Here is a 27,120-nt window from a genome sequence, read left to right on the forward strand (position 1 = left end):
ATTTCTTCGGCTCCGCCAGTACCCTCTAACACTGAGGCTCAGTGTGTGTTTATTAACATTCAGCAATTCAAGATGTATTACTGTATTACATAATGGGCATAATTATCATGACTAAAACTAGGAAAATAAAGAACCCTTATGAAAGTTATCTTTGTTAAAATACCATTATTTTTTGTAATTGGGTTTAAGGCCAAAATCATTCAAGGGCTAATATGGACCACATTTCTCCCAGTGTTTTACAAATCCCGGAAAGCGGCCTTCAACTGCAGAATATAGTTTTTCCCCGCTGATTAAAGTGTATCATATGAAGTTGTACATCAAAAAAAGTAAAACACAAAAAGCAAATCCAGCCGACTTTTACAGGACACTGTTACAGAAGCCCTGTAAAACAATCTTGGCATGGAGAAAAATTGCGTGTAAACCACTTGCTGATTGCATATTATTACCATATCTGGCTAGTGGAAAGAATCAATCAACCAGATTAGGAACAGCTTCGTAGATCTATACGCCCGCTGCAGTATATAACCTTACTTAGGAACACATTGCCCCCCCCACCCAGTCTTGCTAAGCCCTGCTTGATGAATGAGCACCGTTAGCTCACGGACTGCCCTGACATGGGCAGAAGAAAAAAAAGGTGGCAGGAAGGATGTAGTTTTATGGAGTCTAGACTCTTGCACAGCCATTTAAGTCTGGCTCTGTCACAGCGCGGTAACACGTGCACGCGGAGTGGCGCGACTAAAGCCATCACACCTGCCGTGCCAGCCTCTGGGTTGAGCAAGCCCAATGCGTTGTCAAACGGCGGCACTCGCAACTTCGGGGAAAGAGGAGCGGCCGTCGAACGGGTCATTGGCGACTGTCATTGTCGTCACGGGCGTACGAACGGAGGGCGAGAAATTCTGCGAACTGTGCACGCGCGTTTTTAGTCCTGTAACGCATTTTTTATACATTTTTTTTACAAATTTGAATTGGACGGGAGACCTTGTTTTATTTTTCAGTAGCTCTCAATACTGCTCGCTCTGAACTCGGTTACCTCCATTTTAATCCTGGCCGTGGTTAACATCAGCGGCAAATGCTGACCAAAGCAGTCCGGTCCCTCCTTACCCTCCCCCCACCACCCCTACTATTTTACCAACATCAGAATCAGAATTTATACTGGAGGAATCCGATGAGCTATCGAGCTCGTATTTACATGCACTGACCAGTGTAGTGAAGGATGGTCAAAGAGCCCTCATGACCGACACGGCGTAGGGAGTCTTCATCCAGCAGTGGACTCACAGGAGTTGGCGTTTCGTTTTTGAGTTCATTTCATTTGTTAATCCAGTTTGGCCAATTGCCCAGTTCGAAGGGAGCTCGGTGGAGATGCGTGGTGCGTGAGCAGCTGAGCTGTACTTACAAGACCAGAGATAAACGGTGTCAAACAAGAAGGCTTTGACCCCAGCAGTGGATGATTGACGTGAGTGAGATTCCGGGCCACAACCAACATCAGTGGCGAAAATATCTGAACGGGTCCCGGGCCTCCTCTAGGTCAATTCTGCTTTACATGAACTCATGACGCAATGCGTCGCCTAATCCTCAGCATTGGGAAGACAAAGGTGGTCAGGCGTGGTTTTATAGCCATTCCAGCCCATCAAGCGCTGTTCCTGCCCTCTTAGGTGCTTGGTAACAGCACTTGCCCCACACATCTGCGAAGGCCATGCGGGAGGTCTTTGTCATTGCACTGTGGTACAGGTATATTTGTGAAGTGTAGCTTCAACCTGAAAAGTCTTGTTGGGTGTACATTGTATTAGGTGACTCCAGCGAAATGTACCCATCACGCTGCTGCACAATGGGCCAACTCCGGAATGTAATGTTGCAGGAAATGCAAACCTTGCTTTGCCGCAATTTCATAATCAAGAGACACCGGGAATTCATTGAGCACGTTGGTGTGCGTCAGCGTGCGGAGAGTTGTGTTTCAGTGAAACAAAAGACTGATTGGGTGTGCAAGGAAATGCACTCCTTTTGAAAACAGAATTTCCTTATAAATGGGATTAATTTGAAACCGTATCTTTGTTGTCACGCAGGGAAAATTTAGGTACAACATTTGTTGTCTCGGCAGAATGCCACCGCTTCCAAGCCGCACCATTAACTACTTATTTATTCCCGCTAGTGGGGGAGATACATCCTGGGTAAGTATAATAGTTCTGAAGTGGAAAATGTGGTGGAGAAAAGCGCAGTGCTCACACGTTCGCTGCAAATTCCATAAAACGGAAACCCCCCGCGGACAAACGTGCCATATCACTCCATCTGCCGTGTCAACGCGCCCGTTCTTACGCCACGCTTTTTACGTTACATTTCTACCACCCTCGGAGCGTTTTGACACGGAGATTAAAACGGTTGCACACTTATCAGCACGGTGTGAAAACAGGGCCCGGCGCCAATGCAGAGAAGACGCAACATCATTCCCGGTGAAAGTGGAGCGCGCAAAAGATGGGCTGCCACTTCTGCCTCGGTTCCTGTCGGCTTGTTAGCAACTGTCAGGCTGAGTTTTGGCAATTATTATTCTTTCTATTGCGTATGATTTATTTATCTTTTTGGGCAGCAGACTTTACTTTAAAAAAAAAGTTCAAGTATAAATCAGCAAAGGCAAACATATTTATCGTAATAATTTTAAATTGGGGAAACTGAAAGGTAAAATTATGTCAACAGAGCAAATGCATTTTGGCAGACACTTAATCAAAATGGCCCTAACGAAAGCTCCGCTGGGATGCATTCCCCCTTGTGTTATAGAAATCATAAAATGAAACAGCAGGAGGAAATAGAAACAAATGAACTTTCACATTTCGCCAACTTTAAACTCGTTCCCACCTAAATTACTCCCGAACACCATTTTCTTGAAAACACAAATAATTGTAATAAAAAAATATACATTCAAATGCTTTGTATAAGCTTCTCAGAGGGATAATTGTAAAAATCGCACTTATTGAACCAAATGTGAGTTCAAAAGCTGCACTTATAGTGACAATCCACAAATACATTCTAAGAATGTTTGTAAATGTATTGGTCCATCAGTTAATTGTTAATGAGTGGGATTTGAATTGTGTAGTCTACTAAAGCATGATCACATGAGTATCCCCACATTAAAATTTAACACAATTCTTCAGAAAGTAAAAGTTTTCCATGTTAGGAACATACATATACCGTGCTGCATTTGCAGGTTAAGAGTCAAAATTTATTCAGGTCGTAATTTCTAAACAGGACAATATTTATCGAGGCTGAAATTTCTGAGTGAAAATAGTACGAGGGCGCAAGATAAACCGCCCTGGACTGGCTCGGCATTTCCTTCATGGATTTATGCGATCGTCTTTAAGGCATCTTTGGGTGGCTCTTAAATCTATCAATGTTTCTTCAGCCCACAGCACTGCCAGGCCATCTATCAGCTCTTCCAGCAGCCATGAGCAGCAGCCCCACAGGGCACACCGAGCCTGCGAACGCTGGAAACATGGACGAGCGCTCACCGGCTTTTATCGATGCCGGATTCCCTCACCCAGCGATAGCAAATGCTCGCCGGATAGGACGTCTTGAAGAAAAGTGAAATGCCTGGACTTCACCGAAATGTTTTCTAAAAGTAGTTTTTTTCTTGTACTTGTGGGCAGCGTTTAGGATATTCGAAAAGGCTCGTTAGTTATTGTTGACAAAAAAATGGCCAAGTATAATTTATTTTGTAAAACATTTCTGCAAAAGTAAATAAGGTCATGGGTACAGTCCTGCAATTTCCGGCTCACACCACTGCTGGCGGAAGGGCCTCCATTAGAGGGAGCTCTCATGAGCCTCTCTCGAGGATATTGTTGGCAGACTTTTCACACGATAGTCAAGACTTCTTGGAACTGGACGTACCCACACTTTAACCTACCACACTTGACCTGCCCATTGACTAACTGTGGTGTACCACTTACAACAAGCTCAGTGGACAGAGGGCAGGGGGGATTTAAGAAACTTGCCAATTTCTTCAAAAATGCTGCGCCAGAAAATCGAACTTGGACAGCAGCAAGCCCAGGTGTGCGAACCATTACACCACGGGCAGGCATCTTGTAAGGAAAGCAGCATTGTAAAATGGTCATGCTCACCTATGAAATGCAATAGGTTATACAATCAAGGTTGTAAAAGAGTTATTCTGTAATGCAATTAAAACTAAACATTTCAGTTTATTGAAAAATACTTTAAAATTTACAACTCAAGAAGTAAAAAACAACCGAACAACTCGAGATCAAATCAAACAAACACACTCGGGAAAACATCACTTTACAATTCGCACACTTTAAATCCATGAATGTTTAAAATGACAACATTTTAGTGTTTAACTCCCAGTTATTTGTGTTGAGATGCATAATGCAAAACTAATAATGTAATGCAAAGTGGAACTCAGCCGTTAGAGTAATTGCATGTGTTTATGATAAAAGCTCTTGCAGGGCATAGACATGACCATGTACCAACATCACACACAAACCTCTTTGATTGTGGTAGATAGAAATCACACCTCCTGGAAGTTTTTTTTCCAACAACCTGGAGATATCGCCAAATGAAAACTTTAAATTGATCTGTAAATAACAGCATAGGTACACAACACATGCTTTATCCGTGTAAAACAATGTGTTGAATTTAATGATCAATTGCGGGTTAGTGGTCTCAGATTTGGTCCTCAGATGTGCCCCCTCGCACGTGTCAGCCGTGGAAGGGAGGTCTCTTGCCTGTGTAATGCCACGTTTGCACGGCTGTTTTATTGCGGACTCAAGCCGTGCCAGGCTTATCCCAACGCTTCATGGGAACGGCAACTCCTGCTCTACCCCACTCCCACCCTCTCCCCCCCTCTACGGCTGGAGGGAAGCGATCAAAATTAAAAAAAATTAACAAGGCTTAACACGCACGCTTGGGTTAGGTTACGCGATCCCAGTCTAAGATCTATTATGTTGTAATTTTAACTGTTTTTTTTTTAAACAAAAACAAGACCCTGAAGTTGTCCAAAGTGAGAGACACCGATGACTTTCTTCTGTGTCAATTCCGTAACGTCACGACTGGTTCCGCTGCCAGGTCAGGTGACAAGTTTAAAAGAGTGCAGCAAAGAAGGAAAGCCGCGTGGTCACCAGCCCACTCCTGGCTCATCCCGGGGGTAAGTCTGCCGCGGGAATTCAGAGCCAATCCCACTTATTACACGGCTTGCTCCCCTCTCCACAGTGAGAAAGACGCTGCTGCTGCTGCTGCCGCCGCCGCCGCTGCCGCCTCAAGTGTGGCCGATGTGGCCCGTGGGGCCCGCGTGGCCGACGTTGCCGTTGTGCCGCGAGATGGCATCTCGGATCTGCCGGTCAAGCTCTACGATGATGCGGTCGTCGTGCGTGTAGACGCCCGTGCGGAGCAGCGTGTCCCTCTCCTCAATGAGGCGCGTGAGGTGCGCGTCGTGGCTCTCCTCGGCGGCGCCGTCGCTCCCGTGCCCGATGGCTGCACGTGGGGCAGCACCGGCGGCAGCGGCGTCGAGCAGCAGCTGGGCTGGCTTCGGTCCAGGCTCCTTCTGCTGCTCCTGAAGTTTTAGTCTGCGGGCAGATGTGAGCGCAGTAAATGTCAAGCCCAAGTCACACAAGGTTTGTACGCGACTCTGTTTTTGTGAAATAGCAGGTGAAAGATAAAGGTGCAGCCCTGCAATTGCTTGTCTAAGCCACTGCTGCTGGCAGAAGGGGCCTCCACTTGAGGGAGCTTGAGAGAGGCCCTAATGAGAGCATTTGACCTCCTCTACCACATTTATATATTATTAACATAAGACAACTACATTGTATGTACATATATCACCATTGCATATATACCAGATGTCAACATTTACAAGACTGATATTAGCATTTTACAAAAAATGTTGACCATTAAATGTTAATGTTATTTTGAAGCCTGAGATTTATGCACCTATTAGAAAATTGTATTGATGTCATGCGATATCGAATTAAAATAGAGGCTTTGCATTCTTTTAACTTACGTTTTTCAGAAAATATACTAGCTGCCCCACGTGTACGTACTGTATCTACACGTAAGAGTTATGGTCTCGAGTTAAATATAGGCAACGTTTGAGCTCAATGACTTCAGCTCTGCGCCAAAATCATTAACGCAGCCATTCCCCGCACCGCGGGTCATGACCCACTGATAGGCTTGGCTTTTCTGGGTTGAGAAAGTCATGATTTACGTGGTGACTTAGAAGAAGCGTGAAAACAAACAGCTGACTGAGGACGCAGTGTGAAAAGGCAGCGCCGCCTCACAAAGGAAGTTCGTAGGCGAGGACCGAACAAAGTTCGAGAACAAATTGCCGTACGCAATTCAGGGGGTGAGGCGCAAACCCCCCTCCCCTCCCTACCACTTCTCATGCACGCATTCTTTGTATGCATTCGCAAATTTTAGCTGCCCTTTTACACGTCTAAGGACGTAGTTCAGAATGTATGCGGCTGTCTGCAAGTCCCAGGAGGAATGTCTAGCGAGCACAGGAACAGGACTGCCTTTATTGAATAATGGTTTTAGCAACACGAGCATTCCCTTGAAAGTTGGCTTAACAGGTTACAACGGGAAGGTGCCAATTTCTCTTTTTTAGTCATGCCCCATTACCAAGCTCTGCCAAAGCTGCCAAACTTGCTCTACAAAACTATTTTATTATCCGTCCCGGGGATCCGACGCACTGCGGACTCTGCCTGCGAATTCTCACTTGTAGTCTGCTGGCAATCCATCCCGAAACGAGACCCACGCATCAAACCTGATTAAAGCAGACACTGGACAGCGGGTCTCGGTGGCCAATTAGTCTCCGGACAAGAAAGCACATGGCCAGACACTGTGAGCTACACGGTAGTTTCAGCAGGAAGGAGGGTAAAAAGGCAGAGCATGTAGCGTTACAGAGCCACCCAGGGAAATTGAAGCGATTACAAATTTGCCGTGCAGTCGTTGAAGCGATAGCTCGTTGAAAATATTGAAAACTGCAGCGAAGGTTTCGCAATGAAAACATTTACAACTGTGTAGAGGGGGGAAAATTTGAGCCGATAATTTATGCAAGCGAGGCATACCGTCTGCTTATTTGTTTTATATTTCCCGAGCTAGGTCTTAAGAAGCCCATTGATGTGAGGTGAAGAGGGGTGGTGGTGGGGAATCAGAGTAGATGGAAGGCTCTTGAGAACTCTATACCACCGGGTGTCCAGGGCAGATGCATTGTGCGCGAGTACCAGTCTAAGTACGTTTGCAGTGGTAAGATGGTTTGATCACAGCGACCTGGGTACATAGGTAGTGAGCGATGCTCAGTGGACACGTAATCCTCCGGAGGAAATAAATGGAAGAGCTCACCTGTTGAGGTCATTCTTGATGCCTTCCAGCTCTTGGCGGTCGGCCCTCACTACCTCCTTCTCCTCGGCCGCCAGGTACCGCAGTCTCATGTGCTCCAGCTCCGTCTGCTGCTTGTGTAGCCTCGCCAGAGCATTCTCCTGCTCCCTCTAGGGCGACGGGTACAAGGAACACACCAGCAGGTGTCCAGAGCTGAGTAGCAGATGCAAGGGTGAGTGTTTGCTAGCGCTGCACTGCTCTACGAATCCGGCGACCCGAGTTCAATTCCCACTTACAACCAATAACAGTGGAGAATATCTGAACCTGTCCTGGGCCTCCTAAGGCAACTCAGACTTAAATGAGAACCTGGTGCAGTGTGTAAACATCAGCAATGGAGTAACAACAAAGACGGCCAGGCATGGTGTTGGCCACCCATACCCTCGTGTGCCCTGCCAGCCTTAATAGGTGCTCAGTAACGGTACTTGCATCGTTACACTACCTCTGTAACAATGCGTTGATCACAAATGATTCATACAATCGTAAAACACGCATATAATCGTGGAAGCAAGATCGATCATTTACAATTCATGAAAATAATATGCTGAAGGTACATTTGGCTAATGTTGTAAACAAAACTGGTAAAATGAGGCAAAAATAGGATTTAATCTTTAATCAGATCACGTTTTGGAATCATAACGATGCATCGAAATCTGAAGAGGATTGAATTGAGGGGTTGAATCGTTTGAAGCCGAATGGGCTGCGCAGTTCATTCCACGATGAATAATAGGAATGATATTTTTAACTGCACTGGAGCGCTTATGCCGCCTGGCTGGGCATGGTGCTGGTCAACCCACCCATTCAAAGTGCCACATCACCATTTATAGGACTTTGCTAACAGTGCTTGTCCCAATGATCGTGTCTACATGTGCGCGGAGTCATTCATTACTTGAAACTGTGCTTGCAGTCTATCGTATACAATCGTTCATGATATACTTTTGGTTCATAAAACAAATGCACTTTGATAGGGCAAAAAAAAGTGATGACACTTTTCCATTACAGTGTGCTGGGATTGGTTAAGAAGACCTCTGCGGGAAATACGTGTGCAAGTAATAGCTACTTGCCTGCTCCACTGAATACATGAATGCATGATCCCGAGGCGTATTCACAAGTGAAAGGAGAGGAGCATGTTCAGCACATAACATGGATGAAGAAATTTCGATTTAAAGCTTTCGTGACTGCAGGGATTCATCTTCTTGGTTCTTTCGGTAAAGTCACGTAGAAGGGAAGTAATACAATAATAAAAATAAAACATAATAAAATAATTCTCACGACGTTTCGGCTACAACGCAAGCAGCCGTCTTCAGGTGCTTGCGTTGTGGCCGAAACGTCGTGAGAATTATTTTATTATGTTTTATTTTTATTATTTTATTACTTCCCTTCTACGTGACTTTACCGAAAGAACCAAGAAGATATAATTTTAAACTTTAACATTTCCTATTTTTTTTTTTCTTCATCTAAGCAAACATGTAAAATCCACTCGCACACATCATGTATTTAATTACATGCAAAAAAATAACAAAATTAAATTTCAGGGCGACCATCAAAGAGGGCTGCGGCAACACGCGCCGATCACTCAGCCCTGCCGTCAGGCCCTGGCTTGGTTCCCCGAGGCCGTCCTGGGCAAGGATAATGGATAGGTGAGACAAACGATTGTTTTAGAGGTTTTGAGATGGTCAGGCGGCGGTGTTAAAATAAAAAAAAGGAGAAAGCCTCCTGGGTTTAATCTGTGTGCACGCTGCTTCCTCGATCGTGACCTCTGCAACGCTCAGCATGCGCATGCACACGTAAGCTGAATTACAGGGGCGGGCGGCGCTGCCGGAGTGCGAGCTTTCGTTTATTTAAAATGCGCTAAAAAGAGATGCGAGACGAAATTTACATCGCCATCGCTGCCATCCAAACAGCCATGTTTTAGGAACTGCCGTTGAACTTTGATGTTTTAGACGGCGAGCAACGGAAATTTAAGTCTGCTTATAAGATTCCGTTATGCTGGAATTAGTTTAATACTTACATAATCTATACATGAAACAGTGTTCATGAATAACAAAAGGGGGGGGGGAACACGATAATTTAAACAAGTCTGGCCAAAAACAACTGTCGAGGAAGTTAAATCAAGGACGAGACGTAAAATATGACGATGTAATGAAGACGTTGAGTTTTTACTTTATATCAGGGTCTCTAAAAAATTCGAGAAAATGGAATGTGGTGTATGCGATTTTAAAACCATGTGGTTCATATCCCCATGCATTTTGGTGGCATCTGACCAAGTGCCCTGCGTTGTCAGTAATAAAGCCGAGGAAATTTACAGCCTCAATCGTCCCTCCTCCGTGATCTGTTAGCACTGTTAGTCTGCGAGTTTGCAAAAAAATGTAAACGTGAGCGAGCCAACATATTTCTTCCCCGACAGAAAAACGTTTCGAATTTGGCAACGGCCACGGCAAAACCAGCTGGGATGAACAACAGACCCAATTTTTTTTGTTGCAAAGAAGACACGTTCAGAAGGTCATTGGTCCCAGAGAACGTGAAATGTTCTGCACTGGCAAGCACGCGTCACTATATCATTGTTATAATACCCTGTGTAAACATCATGCTATTAGACTAAACAGATTTGAGTGGGACGCACTCACGTTTCAAATTCTAATGTGAGAATAAAAAGCTTGAACGTGGCAGCCCCGATGTTCGTCCAGAACAAAGTGTGCGTATGCATGCTAGGGATGTGCTCGTGTTATTGGGATTGCACGACTCTGCGAGAGATCCGAATGGATGCTTTGTCTCGTGACATGACGCCGATGGCACAATCGGTATACAATTGAGTGAACATTACAACAAAAATAAAATAAAAGGGCTGTATATAGAAAATATGAACAACACTGTTGAGGCAAACACAACTATTTAGTTGTGATGTGGGTCAGGCGACCAGAAGTGGTGGCATTTCCTATTAGGATAGCTCACAAACTCTTGGCAGTGCAATGTGCATATGACCATGGTACTGTCAATTAATTATTTGAGTTCAAATCACCATCAGTCTGGGGGGGGAGGTAGGACATTCTAAGTACTTAAGCACAAATTTTTTTATATATATATAAAGGGGGCCAACAGCCATTCAGTCTTGCTAATGGTTTTCGGAATTCATAAGCGGAACTATGTACATCAACCACAGAGAGTGAAAGCTTCAGCTCTGAGGGTCATCTGCATGCGACCCTGTGTCCAGATAGGGGAAACTGTGACCCTCCCTAACCCGACCGTTGTTGGAAACCATCCACAGCATCCACAACCCCCAACTGATCTCCCACAACATATGTGCTCTATGGACAGCATCCAGGCCTATTGTGCATATCGTATGTGTTGGGAGCATTCCAAATTATAAACAAGCCGTGTTTAATAACGCAAAATGCCACACACCAGAAAAAAGGCTAGGTTTCTCGCTGTCGTTAATTTAACCATAATTAATCCTTATGCAATGTAAGGATATATGTACAATATGCTAATGGTAAGTGCAATTATTAACCTTTTTTTACTGTAACGTTTTTGTTCAACGGTCTACTGAACCATGTAGTTTAACACGTTTAGTCGCCTATTACATGTTTTTATTTTCCTTGTAATGCAGCGTTACTGACAAATGTGTCTTTTGTTATTTGTGCATTTGCACCCACTGCCAACGCAGCATCACCCAAATAATTAGTTTAGTCATAGTGATCACCGAATGACTGAGCCACAAAGCAATATTGTAACAGCCGAGTGCTGCCAACAGCTGTAAGATGTCACGTCTAGGTCGGCTGCTGTTGGGCTCTGATGGCACCTGATGTGATAGATTTGTACAAGGGAGAATGGGAATGTGGACAGGAACACACAGCGAGTGGGGTTAGGGTTAGTGCGCGCTTGCGGAGGAGGATATCCCACACACGACGAACCTCAGCGCTGAGTGGCTCCTGATCTGGATGGGTTTACCATTCCAGCCGTAAATAAAGATGTTCCGTTTTTTTTTTATAACTGGTGTATTTGGCTGCTCATTAAGGCCATCTGTGCTGCCACGTCAATTACCGGTAAGCGAGACAAATCCTTGATTCATTTGGCACTTTAAGAAATACACAAATGCTTCGTGTGCATTTACTTATTTATTTGTGAGCACATCCAACGCAGTTGCCTATTTGGACAATTGCAACATTTTGCCAAGGCGTGTGGCTGAGGTGGAGCACAGCGGGTAAAAGACGAATGGCTTTGAATAAAAAACAAGACTGTGCAATGTCGGATGGAGCATCTGTACCTGCTTAATCCTGGCCAGTTCCTTCAGCGCACGACCCCATTGCTGTTTGTAATGAAGCTTGGACTTGAGGGCTGAATCCAGCTTACGTTCCAGCTCAACCTGCGCAGGAAAAACATGGAGATTAGCCGAGCGATGGCATTTTGGAAACATCGACAACCAAACACACTAAACCTGAGTGTTTGTTGAGTATGAAGACATTTGCACGTGGCACTATAATTGCGACTTCGGCACTGATGGGGGTTAGATCTCACGATAGCAAAAAGCGCCAAGGTGTGCCCCTCCCACAGGTGGCAGGTGGCTCGGGCTAACAGGGCTTGGTCCACTTAAACCAGCATACGCAGTCAAATCTCTAAAGGCAAGGTCACCACTAGCAGTGCACGTTGTAGACTGACGCAGTCGGTGAACATGAGCAAATTCATATACGTTTAGACAATTAATGTCCAAAAAACAACAGAGGGCAAGATCACTGCGAGCAGATCACATGGCGGACTGATACAATCAGTGAACCCGTGCTCTTAGGAGCAGAAACGTGCTCTACCAGTGGCAACGTTGCACACTTTATTTTTCAGAACAACATTTTTCAAAACAAATATTGTATAAAAAAAAATATTAAAAAAATATCTTAAAAAAACATTTCAAAGCCACCCCGTTGAAAAAATATTTTCACCCGTCGCCTCTGGTCACTCTCTTACCTTCTCCAGGTTGAGCAGGTTGATCTCGGACTGAAGACGGACTTCTGGCTTGACGTTTTGCTGCTCGCGGTACTGCTGGAACTCTCGCTCCAGCGCCTTATGCCTTTGCTCAGCCTCTCGCAGCTGCGCTCGCATGCACGCAGCGAGGAAGTCAGGTGCTGCGCAAGCGGTTGAACGGAAAGTGAGGCTGCAAGTATTTAGTGAACTATTGGGGGGGTTTTCTCCGTTGCGTTGCATGACTCTCCAGCGGATTCCCCTGTCGCAATGCGTGTTGTTTGGCACGATGTCCGACGTTTCCAGCGCATGCAGCCAAATGTCAGACATTACGCCGAACAGCACGCGGGAGAACCCGAAAACACATGGGAGAGCTATGAGTACGAGGCGTGTTTGCGATTGAGTTTGGGCGGAATTTTAAACTGTGACCATTAAATTTGTTGTGATTCACATCAGAAGGTGATGAACAGGAAACCACCGGGGTGGGGTCGGACAGGCATTAAGAGGTGGTCCAATTGGTAACCAGCGAGCGAAGGACTGTGTAGTGGACTTGGAGATGGCCCAGAACACAAATGAGTGGATAAAAAGTACGAGGAAGGCATTAGACCCCACATGAGTGTTAATAATGCCAAGAGAAGAAGAAGAATTTATTTGTTGCAAGAGATCAGGCACTGAAATTTTTTAAATTAATCATATGCATATGTTTTACGGGAAATTATTCTTAATATTGTTCTCGATCTTGTCATGATAACAATGCCACGACTTCCCGGTCAATGCAATTTTTATGTTTAAAAATGTGCTAGATATGTTTCATTATCGATTGATGCTGTGCCAACCAATTAGTCTTTCCATAAAACATTGCATTGATTATTGTGCCGAATAATGTGGAGTTTGCATTCACTTAAAGATCCATGCCCATGGCAAAAGCAAATTCCATTTTCTGAACCTATACCAATCCCAGCATTGACATCAATTTATGATATTTTCCGTGCAGCTGTGTAAAGCTTATGAATTTGTACTAAATCCTTTTGATTTAAATCGTACATTAGAATGGATTAAGGACGAAGGCACAGCATTAAAAGTGACTGTATGCTACATTCGTGTGGTAATTGTGTCGATGTAACTTAAAACCTTCTCTGAATTTTACACTGTTGATTTTTCGATGCTTTAATTTCACATTGCAGTGCTCTTTGTTTCTCGTGAGCCAAGCAGAGTTTTGCAGCAAGTGAGGTGGCTGACCGGGTAGCTCAGGAGACTAATATGTCAGACCACTGAGACAGTGCTGCTGAGATTGGGGGTTCAAATCTGGGCAGCCACCCATGATTACATTGCATTTTCAAGTGGAGTGAGTTTATGGTCTCAAAAAAAAAAAGTACCCCAAAAAGGTAAAGATGCAGCTGCTAAAACTGCTTGCTCAAGCCACTGCTGGTGGTAGGGATTCTACAAGATGGGGCTCAAGAGGGCCCCTCTGTAGAGGGTATTTTGCCTACTCTTCCACGCTGGCTAGAAATCTTGAAAAATATGTGAATACCCACACTTCAACCCACCACACGTGACCTGGACACACCTGACTGTGGTATATACATTTTTTACACATACGGAGAGAATTAGATTTTCAACGAGTAAGAAACTAATTTGAGCAATCTAACAGCAGCTGCACAGCCAAGGGAACAACTTCAGTGACTGCAAAAAATCCGGAAACACCTAGGCTTGTGGAACAAGCAGCAACAGCGCAGACTGGTGTGCGCGAACCAGCGTGCATGTACACCTGAGTGCGCACATGTGTATGTGGGGATGGTTGAGCACATTGGCACGTGTACGCAGGTAAGTGCAACTGCATGACAGTATGGGCGGGCTCACGTGGGTACGTAATTGGGCGCATCAGCGTGAGGGCATAGGCCAGTTTACCTGCGCATGCAAGTGGGTGAGCGAAACTAAGTAAATGCGTTTATGCAGGCACGTGCGTATGCACGAGTGCAACTGCATAAGGACATCGGGCGAGCTCACCCGCGTGAATGCATTTAAAAAAAGAATAAACTATTTTTATTTTACCAGGTAAGGCCCACTGAGCTATATAGCTTTTTTTTCAGAAGCGACTTAGCCACAAATGATAGCTCAACAAAGTGGCTCATCTTGTGGAAATGTATTGCAGCCAAATACTCTCAACGAATGTTTCTAAATGTGGAGGGAAACATCGTAAGACCCGGAGAAAAATCTATGCGACCATGGGAAGAGAGGTACGCAATCTCCAAATATACAACAGGCGTCAGGGCCGGGATCAAACCCACGGCCTCCTGTCTACCAGGCGAGGTCGTTGTATGTATGCATGTTGAACTTCTTTCTAAAGAAATTAGTTTTCAATCTAAGTTTCAGATGAACACGAGGGCACGTTCACCTGCGTGAGTGAGTGGCCTCGCGTCTCCTCCATCTGCGCCAACTTGAGCCGCTCCAGCTCGATCTGGTGACTGCAGTCCTCGTGCGCACGGCGCACGCGGTCCGCCACCTCCAACTGCGCACGCTGCCGCTCCCCCTCCAGCTCCCGCTGCAGCTGCCGGAGCTGCGGAGCGCGGCACAAAGGGGGGAGCGAGGATCGCTCAATCGCTCGCTCACTCACTCGGCGCAAAGAGCGAGGATCGCTTGCTCATTCATTCGGCACTTCCGTAGCCTCGCGGCGTTCCGAACAGAAATCCTGGCCACTTTTATTGACTTTTTGTAGCCCTGACAGGCGATGCTGATGATGATGCCCTTCACCTAGGAAAGTCGCCGTGTGTCTCAGGACTTTTTTCAGGAGAGTCCTGCATTGTTGGGATGCTTGACCAATTATCTTCGCGAGTGTTACGCAAGTTAACTGGAGTGCCAAGATGAAGGCAGATAAATCCCACAGTTTACAGAAAACATTGCTGTTCTACTGTCACTTAGAATTCCTAGTTAGTCTCCCATACACGGACTAAGCATTCAAGCCTGCTTACCTTTCGAAGTTGTATTAAATCAGGTGCATTTAACACAATATTAATGCAGAAAACAGATAGGATTTTAGCAGTTTGTAAAAAAAAAAATCCACGAAGTTATGTTCAGCAGCTGTGTGTGTAAGGGGTGCAACCAAGGGCTGGTTTTATCTGCTGTGGATTGCACATATGTGGCATCCACCTCGTGTTCCCCTGCAACGAGCTCTTTCTCCCGCCTCTCGAGGTCGCACAGCGTCGTCCGCAGTTTTTCTTCAAGAATGGAATACTCTGCAACCTGTCAACACAATTATCTGTCAGTCATTCTGTTCATTACCGAGCACCCCCACCCCAATGATGAAGCTACCCCACTCTGTGCGATTTTGGCATTTTGTTTACCACTGGTAAACTATCAGGCGGTGTTACATTTACAAGACTATCCAAAGACTGCTCTGTCTATCATTGTGTCAGGATGTCATCAGAGACCGGTCTATTGTCTTTAGACCTTTTCAGAAATGAGTCAGTCCATCTTTTATTGTCCTGAGCCCCCATTATAGACCGGTCACCTGACCATTAAACCGACCGACTGACCCTAGGATCAATCCTCTATTCCCTTTGTCTTCCACTTGACAAAACACAAACAGTCTCCTCGTTTTCTCCATCACACCTAGCTACATCTCTTAGCTTTTCCAGCACTCTCTGATAGTCAACTTTCACGGGTTCTTCTCGTAGTCCAAGGGTTACGCAACTGTTTTCTGCAGTACGACAGTTAATTGATCACCCAAGTTTCACTTGCATACAGTACAATTGGAAAACACCAATGATGTAACTAGCTTGATTTATGACCAATACACAATTGCTTAAGCGTTGAACAATCCGAGGCACATTTACTAGAAGTGCTTATTCGTCTTAGATGCTCATTTTCATTGAAGGTGACTCACACACGTGTAATCACTTTATTTTTTATATATATTTCTAAATAATTATCTTTACAACCAAAATGGGATTCACCTATAGCTCCCCGATGCATTTTTGGGTCGCACCACGTGTTGTTCGGCGAGATGTCCCATGTTTCGCCCCACGTGCAGGGGAGCATCTTCAGCACGTGGAGCGAAACGTTAGCCAACATGGTGCACAACACATGGGCACAAAACCCAAAAAACACACACAGGAGAGCTACAACGCACAACCACGAAAACAAACACACACAGTGGGATTCACGTACTTTCTTCTTGACCAAGGCTTCCCTCTCTTTGTCTCTTCTCTTCCACTCCTCCGCCAAGGCCTGCATGTGCACGAGCTCCTTCTGTTTCAGCTGTTAAAAGACAACGATCGGTAATCGCACGCCGCCGAAGATGCAACTGCAATTCATTGCGTCTGTCACAAGCAAAACAACACCTAATAATGTGAGAGCACTTGTCACGTGGTTCAATTTTCATACAAAATGTTTAACAAAAAATGAACTCAATTTTGTGACAATACATTTTGAAAATGAAGTTCCTCAACTGAAGTTAGAAATGGCTGTCGTACCGACGTGCCTTAGTAAGCAAGAAGCATTTGTACTTCACGGCTCACAGCTATTGACATTTCTAATTGAGACGCATGGCATTCCTGGGACCTGCCTTAAAGTCTGGTTTGTATTTATAGAGAATAATGCTCATTTAAGAGGCGCTGAGGTTACGAATCAACACAGAAAAACAGGGCAGTTTCTGATTTTTAACAAGGCTACATTCGCAGGTAAACACTTATTCAGTGTCAGAAAAACCCTGCAATGATTACATTTTAGATTTCTGTTATATAATGAAAACCACCAGTGCTGTACCATGTATTTCATTAATGGTTAAGTCATTGACTGCTGCACTTGATTAACATTTTTAAAAAAATGTTTTCCATGCCCACATTGCATTGCTGCGCAATCACATGCAGACCTATGTGCAGTGATCAATCATCAGATAATCACAGCACACCCAGGTTTTGCAATTCAAAACAGTGCATAATCAGCAACTGTGAAGAACGTTCATTCCAAAAGCTCGATAGCACTATTATAAGTCGGGCAGGGTGACGCACGCTTGCGATCCAAAGCTCTCGAGTGGATTGTGTAGATTTGCGAAATTTCGAAACCTAACCGAGCTATTATCTGCAAGAATCCTTTGCTCTGGTGAGTCAAGATGTGCCGCATGGGAGGGACGACACGAACAGTAAATTATGATGGTAGCAAAAATGTGTATGTTGTGCTGGATATATATGCTGGGTTAGGTACCTGGTTTTCAAATAAGTCCTCTTGCATCTCCTTCCACATCTCCAGCTCGAGAGCCGCCTGGTACTCCTGGCTCTGCCTGGGCTCCTTGACCACCGCCACGGCGGGGGCCGGCTCGGGCTGGGTATGTGCAGCCTCTCTGAGAGGAATCCGCTCCTCCTGGGGAAGGTAAAGGAACAGCCGTGCAAAAGCTTGCTCAGTGCAACTGCTGGCAGAAGATCCTCCAATAAAGGAAGCTCCAGGCAGTCCTTTTAGCAAGTTTTTTTTGGCCTACTCTTCCACACTGGCAAAACCTTTCAGAAGAGGTGGGAGTGCCCACACTTTACCCCACCGATCTGCCGATCGTCGAACTGTAGTGGACCGATTTATACTGCTGGGTGGTCAGAGGTGGGGAAATTTTATAAAATTGCACCATTATTTAAAGTTCCACGTCCGGGGATCGAAACAACAACTTCTGGGTTGTGAGTGCAGTGTGTTATGCATTACATCATGGCAGCATAGTTAAGTTCATTCATTCATACAATATTTAAAAAAAATCTTTACAGGATTAAAAATTACTAGGCTTTCTATTTACTTTTGTAGGAATATGCATTGTTTATTCAATTTAAAATGGAAAGGATTCAAACTATTTCCAAAAAAACATATTCAACTTCCTTCCAGGATTAAAAATACAATATTTATATGTTGTGTTAATACCAAGTGCATCTTTTTAAATCCAAATAAGCTCCATTTGATACATTATATGCAACCAGACAGGTATATCCAGAGCCTACAGTTAAAGCTGTGTGGAAATCACAGCACACAGCTCCATTAGTGTCCATTGTTTGAAAGAAAAACATGCCGTAACATGTAATTTTCAAGCAACCCCAGTAATGGTGTAATTCAGTGATGGTCTGCTACGTACGGTGCAAAAGAAGTCCAACATACATACACAAGGCCATAAGAAGTGGTCCACCAAACTGTTGCAGACACTATGATTTCTTTTTTTTTTACAAAACACCATGTTTTATTGCGTGGAGATATGCAGTTTGTATTTAGGAGATGATAACAATGGTCCATAGGGCCAGAAAGGTTGGGAACCACTGGTGTAATCTCTGGCAATAAAATACCACCCTCTATAGGACATTGATTGCACTGCACTCCACGATGTCACACCAATGTGGTTACCTGCGAGTGCTCTGAGATTAAGACCTGCTGGGTCTTCACAGTTCCGCGGTCTTCGAGAGTCATCGTGTAATTTAACTCTGCGATTTTTTCACTCGAGCTGAAGGGACATGTGCAGAGTTAACAGTTTTTTTAATTTCTAACCTTTACAAAGGCGAGATAAGTGTAATTTCTCTACCCTCGTTGTCCGGACACCCCCGACATATTTCGACATGGAAAAGAGACAGCCATAAACATTGAAAAAAATCATGGTATTTTTTTCGTCAGCATTTTTCTCCCTTCAACAAGGTGACATCAATGGCGATGATGAAACATTAGGCTCAATAGTCAGTATATGCGGAGCTTTAATATAACCTTAAGGCAATAGAACTCCCCTATCCGTGACGAAGTGGGTGGGGCCAACTTCATGGATACCAATCTGTAATCTAACCAATAAGCTCAGGGAGAACCATTCGCTCATAGCCCAATCTGTAATCTAACCAATAAGCTCAAGGAGAACCATTTGCTCGTAGCCCAACCCCAACTTCAAACGTGCGGCTGCTGCACTGCATAGGCATCTGTTAACTAAAGCGAGCTCATTCACTCTCATAGACGTATGTTAGCATCAGCACATGATGGGTCACAATGCATCTGCAATCTAAGCGATAACCAGCATCTACCCACAACTTCCAAAGTGTCCGCGCCCGAGTTATTCTGGGCTATTTCCCCCGTGCTTTTAGCGTTGGTTTCAAAGCAGCTCCTTCGCCTTACCCACCCGTGCGTGGCGAGCACGGGCGCGCGGTCGCCGTACGCCTGCCTCCAGCACTGGCCGCCGTCGGGCGCCAGGAATCGTGCGCGTTCCGTCGTGAGCACGTGGGACAACGGGAGGCGCGCCACGCCCAGAAGGCTGTCCTTGGTGAGCCGGTCGCGGTGCCACAACTCCACCACCAGCGGCACCCTGCGGCGGCGGGGCAGAGGCACGGGCCACCGTGCGTTGGCACGTTACGATCCACCGGCCGGTCCTGGCTCGTGATTTTGTGAATTGTCACAATTCGGTGTTGGAATTCTATTTGAGAATCGATTATCTCGTGTCGTTTGTAATGTCTGTCTCATAAGTGTGTGTTGCTTCTTCCGTCTCATTTGTTCCATTGGCCTGAAGATAACACTCGCATCACTGGAAAAAATGTACTTTGGAGTGGATATGAAGCAAAGGCAAAAGAAGCAAAAACAGTGCAAGAGATAAGATCACATCAAATAATTTGGAGGCCCATCAATGCTTGACCGCCAATGCTTGCTACCAAGTTAGGGTGGTGTGACAATAAAGTCACACCACCCTAACCAACACCATCTAATGGAGGTTCTTGTGTTACCTAACCAGGTGGGTTCAGTACATAGCAAACAAGTAAGGACTGGCTCTCACATGTGTTAATGAAGTGTGAAAGCAGGCTTTAAAGGAAACCTTGGTGTACCAAATTCAAAGGCGGAGGAATGTTTTATTACCTTTCCTGCAACTTTACAAGCCATAACATCCATCACTAATGCACACAGTAAAATTTCCATCTGTGCACGTTTAAGCACAATGGTAAAATCCACGTGACGAAACGTGTTGTAGTAACCGGCAATGCCACATTGCCAAGGGTAAAAGGTAAAGATGCAGCCTCTCAAATGAACGGCTTAGGCCACTGCTGGCAGAAGGCCTCTACAAGAGAAAGCTCCAGAAGCCACCCTGGAGGATCTTTTGGTTTGCCCTTCCATACTGGCCAGATGTCTTGAAAGACGTGGAAATACTAACACTTTACCACACCGGTCTTTTTTATCGGCCGCGGTGGACCCATTTATATCGCTGAGTGGACAGAGGAGGGGAGGGGATTCTAGAAACATGTGTTAACTGCGGTGCCAGGAGATCGAAGCAGCGACCACTTCGAGTCCAGTGTGATAGCCATTTCACCTCGGAAGCATCCCTGTTACACCGTGAGAAACGCAAATTCCGGCATCAGCACGCTTTGTGGCTTGCCTGTAGAATGTGTCCTCCAGCTGTTGGGGTAGGGTGGCAAACTCAAACATGCAGTAGGACTGTGGCAGGAACACTTCCATGTGCTTCCGAACTTCCACCGGAGGATTCGTCATGATGGGGGCAGCGCTGCCAAAGAACGGGTACGAGTACCTGTGGAACCAGGGAAGCCACGCGCGCATGGTGGTGGAAACACGGGAATCAGACATTGATTCCAAAATCAACTTACCAATATGGAGCGTTGCCACAACAGCTGTTACATACACAATGAAGATGATGGTCAGGACACACTTTACTTAATGTACTCGCAAGTTAACAATTTATTGCCATTAATGAAGTATTAATTAAGGGATGTAGTAATAATAATGTAATTGATCTCAGAAACCATCAATCGGTTTCAATAAAAACATTTTTTTATTAATATGTATATTTTGTTATTTCATTGTTAATAATTCACTATGTAACACCATTTTTTGTTTCTGGGTACTAAGTGTTATTTTTTAATTGCTTATGCCTAAAAAGTATAGAAAATGGCTATTATTCCCCACAAACTTTGCTTTTGTGACCAGCACTTTATGTGAACGAAAGACACAAATGCACACGTTTTCTCATTGAAAATAGGTACATTTCAAAATATCACTCACAGTCTTGGTCGCAAAAGCAAGGTTTGTGGGGAATAGCCATTTTCTGTAATTTTGAGACATAAGCAATTAGGAAATAACACTTACTACCCAAGGAACAAAAAAAATGTTTGTTACACAGTGTATAATCACAGTGTGCAAGTAGAAGAAAACCGGAATACCCAGAGATCCATGCATACAAGGTGATAAGGACACTCAGATGCGTTCAGAGGTTCACTTCCTGTATTGTCACCTCCAGGCCACTTTGCAGATGAGCTGCTTTTGGAGTTTTACAAATGCTTGCGGTCCACATTTCTCCAATAATATGCCCCATTCGGAAATGCTTTAAATAACCGACTATTTGGTGATGATGTTTTTATGCTACAAGCCTGTAACCAGCCTGTTCCATGGAGGGGTTTGATTTTTTTTTCAAAACTACTATTGTTATAAAAACTGCGGAGTAACAGCCAACTGAATCCCTGTTGAGCTTCATTTTTGACCTGCAAGGTAACTTTTGACACGGGGTGCAACGAACCACTTCTTCCACCAGGTGGTGCCCCACTTATTAGGTTAGCACGGTGAAAATGTTGGTCACATTTTTGACCTATGGCAAAGGTCATAGGTGGTAAACGGCTCATCACCAACAGCTGTCGCTGGTTTCTTAATAAGCCATTGCTTGATCCTCTATGTCAAAATTGGTTAAGTTCTGTCACTGGACTGACAGACTGAAGGGCAAATTTTATTTCTAATTCTTTCACCTAAGTGAGAACTTGAGAGACCTAGACAGTGTGATTTCCAAAATTGGCCCAGGTCACCGAAATTATAAAAGAAAAACAAGTAAAGTATAGCAATGATTCAAATAGAAAAAACAACTGTATCATGTGAGAGATCGAAAATATTGCACAAACATAAATCAATGAACAATTCTAAAAACCATGCAGTTAAATCGACTCAACGTGATTATTTTCATACCGATCACAGAATAATTACAAATTGAGTAGCAGAAACATTATATGTTAAAGAACCAAAATATAGGTCTAAACAGACATTATTATGACCGTTATTGTAAGAATGTTAAACATGTTCTGCACCACACCTTCACCAACACGGACTAACCAGCAAACAAACAACCCCCATGATCGCCGACACGGCACGGGGGAGACCTTCACCCAAGCAGTGGATCGTCAAAGCAGGGCAAAATAACATGTCATTATTAGTATTACTATTCTGACCGCAGTAAGCAGCTGATAGCAGAGTCCAGCGCCAAGTCTCGGATGCTGCGCAAGTCCAGAGAGAAGCACATGTGGTGGGCAGTGGCAGGGATGGCTACGCGTGAGCCGGACGTCAGGCCCGACTCACTTCCAGTAGCGGCGTTGGACACCGGAGCAGCTTCCTTGGGCCCTGCTGTGTAAAAAAAAGAGGGCCTGCACATCAGACCCATCACACTTTGCATGTGTGTCGTGGAAAATTTTATGGATGTAATTATTAGGCAAGCAACCATGCATCAGCAGCCCAGAGAGGGCGTCCATCGTGGAGACGGAGTGATAAAATCGGATCATGCGAAGGAGCTGGATGGATTGTTGCATTGTGGCAGCCATAAGAAATGGTGACAACTGCTTTATGAAGGAAAGCCTTCATTCAGCAGTGGATTGATGTTGGTAATTGATGTATATATTTTTTTAATCATGTTACATGCAGATTCGTGCGTGAGATTAAATTTATTTATCATTTGCATTTTTTAAGATAATGCGCTAACTTTACCCCAAGTTAATGGAGTGACCAAAATTGTACTCATATTGTACGAACGTGTGAGAAAAAATACACACAAGATAAAACCATTGTACTATGACAATAAAATTATACAGATGGAACTTTACATAATTCATGAACAAATATGTCCCCATACTGATACAAACTATTTAATTTCACAAAAGGTTTAGCGGTGATTGGTTCTTATAACTCACAGAGAGAGTAAGCAATTATTGTACATACAACTATGAAAGTTTTGTCTGGTAAATGTTGTGAAAAGTGGCATATGAAAACAAAACGATCACTCCTGTAGTGCGAAACATTTTTGCAGTATTCTTTCATTTGTTTACAATTCGCTCTAACAGGACTCATGAGCCAGCAGTCACGCCTCAGAGGTTGAAAAACTGGGATAATTGGAGGCCCGGGCTGCAAGAGATCCCATCAGACCTGACATCAGACCTGGGAGCGATCCGATCGTACGAACAATGCACGCTGGGTGGAACGTCGTGCCGACATCCACCCTAACACGTTCTGACAAGGCCAGCTCGCTTGCCCTCGTACTCTCTTCAGAAATAAGAAATGCAAAAATGTTCACGCGTAAGCTAATTCTGCGATTGTTTACATTGCCGAAATTAAACAAATGTGATTTAAAAGATAAACATGATTTCGGGGGGGGGGGAGGGAGGTTCCAATCGAGAAGATAAATGTAAAATAGGCATAAAAGTGGGGTAATAGAGTATGGCAGTAGTCACGGCCAGTTTTTCAACAGTGGATATGTCAAATATGACATCTGATTATATCGAAAATTTTAACCCCACGTTTTAATGTTTTATTGAAGAAAATTCATGCTTAGATTCAGTAAAAAATCAATACAGAGGTAGTCACATCCGTCAAACAATTAAAATGTGTTTAGTCCACAAAACACTTGCGAAGATGTTAAAAAAGCATTTCAAACCTGCATTCCTTCACATAAGACACAGATAACAAACCTCCTTGCTTCATAAAGTAAACACACATTGAGTCGAAACACGACCCTCATTTTTGTCAGTTTCATCCACTGCGGGAGTTGTCACAATTTGACTGGCATAATTGCAGTTGCTTATTCGGCACTCACCTCCTGAAGTGCGACCTCTTCCTTTCCCATCATCCTCCAGGCTCTCGCCCTCGTTTCCTGTGCTGTTCCCACGACTGTCAGCGAGGCCCGCCGGCCCCACCGGAGGCCCCGAGGCCTGGCTCGGCTGGCTTGAGGGCTTCCCATTGGTAGCATGGTCAGACCGGGGCTGCTGTGGCCTGGAGGCTTGGCCTCCATGGCCTGAACACTCAGGAGAGTTGAAAGAACTTGGCGGAGGGGATGAGCCGTGTGCTTTGGGTTGGCTTGAGGCTGATTGTTTGGTGGGTGGGGAGGGCGGCACCCCTATAGATGCTTGCTTGCTCACTTCCAGATGGGAGGCTGGCTTTGTGGGCTCTTTGCTTGGAAGCCGTTTTTTAGATGTTGCATTCTCTGGACTCGCCTCCTGAAGTGTGCACAATGATGCCGTTTTAGGTTCACAGTGAATGTACTCTCTGCACGCTTTCCCACACGTGCTAACAGTGCACTCTACTTTCCAACTAGGCATGCAATGATTCATCCCCCGTGCAATAAAGTGACTCTCCGGATTTGGGGACATGATTCCGTTTAAGGAGATGATTTGTTTTTGTATCGTTTTTACTCCCATTTGTAGTGTCAAATGTGTTTGTTTCTGCTTTCCATGATGATCATGAACATAACAGATTTTGTTATTCCAATTATGCAATCAGTATCATGGTAAGATTGACAGTATAATTCAGAAGTTTTGCAAAGCAGTACATAACTTATTATTGGTTCTTTCGGTAAAGTCACGTAGAAGGGAAATAATAATATATAAATTATATTATTTCCCTTCTACGTGACTTTACCGAAAGTCACGTAGAAGGGAAATAATAATATATAAATTTATATTATTTCCCTTCTACGTGACTTTACCGAAAGAACCAAGAATATGAATCCCTGCAGTCACGAAAGCTTTAAATCAAGATTTAGTACATAACTTGTGAAAGAGCAGCGAACAGAAGCAAACATCAGAAGACTACTTCTGAAATATCTTTAACTGACTTTTATCCACACCTGGGGACACTTTGCCACATGCCCTGCTATACAGATATTCATTTCATGGCAGGAAAACCAATTTTTTATTCTCAGACCAGACATTACTCAACATTAAATTAAACCTGATTTAATGTGATGGTTATTATGTAGTCATTGGTGAATGAGCTGAGATCCACTTACTACACTCGAAAAACCCATTTAATCATGGGTGGCTAAAGGCTGGATTTAAATGGAGGATCCCTGTGGTGCTTGTTGGCTCATTGCCGACCTCTTGAAACACCTGGCCAACTGTTGTTGTATTTCAACGTACCCGAGAAGGAGCACCCTCTCGCCGGAGTGTCACTGAAACGCCGACGGAAGGAGCCTCGTCGGAAGCGAGTGGCGGCATCTTCTGCTTAGTTTTGTTGGGAGGGACCAGGGCGAACACCCCCTCCACCGTCACAGGTCTCATGTCCACCTCTCTGCGTGCTAATCCTTCCAGTGACACCTCCGTGCTGCCTAGGGATTGCTCCCCACAACAGAGGTGAATCTGCACAAGCACAAAATACAACATTTCGTCTTGGGGGGAAAAAAAAACTCCCCCGGTGAGAAGCACGTGTGGAGCCATTTTAGAGATAGAGGTGCAGCCCTGAAATTGCTTGCTCTGCTGACAGAAAGACTCCATTAGGGGGACAGAGCCTCTCCGGCGAGTAGTCTTAGAAGATGTGGCAGCAACCACAAGTACCCACACATTACCCCACCACACACAACCGGCAGCTCGAACATAACAGAGGTTTTTGCAGCCAACATCATGATTCATAATAGATTTTTAAGTGAGACAAATATGAATTATGAATGTGTGGTATACCCATTTATACTCCTGGGTGGATCGAAGGGGAGTGGGGATTTAAGAAACTTGCCCATTGCTTTAGCTGCCGCACCAAGAGATCGACCTAGCTACGTCTGGATTGCAAAACCAGCGTGCTAACCATGATAACCATGGCAGCATCCCTGAGTCATAACTCTTGATATAAATAGCGTACATGTACTGGAGGCACAATGTATGAGCCACATGCCAGAGTCAAGATAGAAATCCGTGAACAATGGATACAAAAGCACGTTTGTAATCAGGATCAAAATATATTAAAGTAACCGAAATCTTATGGCAATACCATAGATTAATGCACACAACTTGAATGTCAATATCAAGGTTTAGCACACCGTTTTAAAAGAAAATTGTATAAAGTCATATCTATCACTCATACTGATATTGTTCATAATCAACGATTTTTGGGTTTAGATCGCGTTATTTATAAATGTGTCGTAACCCTCCACCACCCGACACGGCCAATCAGTAAAAAAGTGTCACGTTGACAAAAGACAAATAGTTCACTGCTTTAGCCCACCGGTGTGTTGAAGCGTGAAACCACAACATTTACAGTTTGAGTACGACGTTTCGCTGGTAATTGCATCCAGCATCATCGGGCAATTCGCCAGAATGGTGAGGCTCTGCTGTGTCTCCCGTTCTTATATAGAGCAGCAGCAGGGTGACGTCATCATTAACTCATTAACTCATCAGGTGCAAAGATTTGAGGGGGGGGTTATTGTAATTATATACTTGATTAGTAATAAGGCTATTGTTACGATGCGAGTTGTAGATTAGTAATCATTTGGAATGTGTTCTATTGTGATTATGCTACATTAATAATCAGTTAGTGCTTGTTTCCCTTATAAGGAATTGTAATGCATCTTATTTAATAATACGCTTCCAGGCCGCACTAAGCCTGTAGCTGTCTGAGCGATTAAAGTTATTTCTGTTTCTCTCAATCTCAATGGATTCTCTAATTAGTCTTTGCCAGTAGTAACTAGTTTTATACAACACTTCAACGTTGTCAAAATCAATTGAGTGTCCCTGTTGGCAAGCATGTTCTGCCACTGCCGACAGTTGTGTTTGCGATAGTTTAATATTTCTCTGGTGT

The 27,120-nt window shown here is 44.4% G+C and overlaps 1 protein-coding gene across 5 annotated transcripts in view; it reads right to left on the reverse strand.

Annotated features, from left to right (window-relative positions):
- Positions 1-4,161: 4,161 nt before the first annotated feature.
- The window catches only part of CEP120 (centrosomal protein 120), a 37,901-nt gene continuing 14,942 nt past the window's right edge, over positions 4,162-27,120 (reverse strand). For 4 of the 5 annotated variants that reach the window (XM_078862098.1, XM_078862100.1, XM_078862097.1 and 1 more), the window contains 14 exons: positions 25,473-25,691; positions 24,152-24,551; positions 22,521-22,692; positions 20,672-20,821; positions 19,433-19,615; positions 18,682-18,778; positions 17,518-17,673; positions 16,483-16,572; positions 15,463-15,555; positions 14,711-14,872; positions 12,322-12,444; positions 11,630-11,728; positions 7,333-7,478; positions 4,162-5,561 (listed from right to left, as the gene is read on the reverse strand). In XM_078862098.1, the coding sequence (XP_078718224.1) occupies positions 5,255-5,561; positions 7,333-7,478; positions 11,630-11,728; positions 12,322-12,444; positions 14,711-14,872; positions 15,463-15,555; positions 16,483-16,572; positions 17,518-17,673; positions 18,682-18,778; positions 19,433-19,615; positions 20,672-20,821; positions 22,521-22,692; positions 24,152-24,551; positions 25,473-25,691 (2,397 nt within the window). In that variant the 3' untranslated portion in view covers positions 4,162-5,254. The remainder of the gene's footprint in view (positions 5,562-7,332; positions 7,479-11,629; positions 11,729-12,321; positions 12,445-14,710; positions 14,873-15,462; positions 15,556-16,482; positions 16,573-17,517; positions 17,674-18,681; positions 18,779-19,432; positions 19,616-20,671; positions 20,822-22,520; positions 22,693-24,151; positions 24,552-25,472; positions 25,692-27,120) is intronic. The other variant, XM_078862099.1, reaches the window with a different exon arrangement.

This window comes from Lampetra fluviatilis, chromosome 13, assembly GCF_964198595.1.
Source record: "Lampetra fluviatilis chromosome 13, kcLamFluv1.1, whole genome shotgun sequence".
NCBI lineage: Eukaryota > Metazoa > Chordata > Hyperoartia > Petromyzontiformes > Petromyzontidae > Lampetra > Lampetra fluviatilis.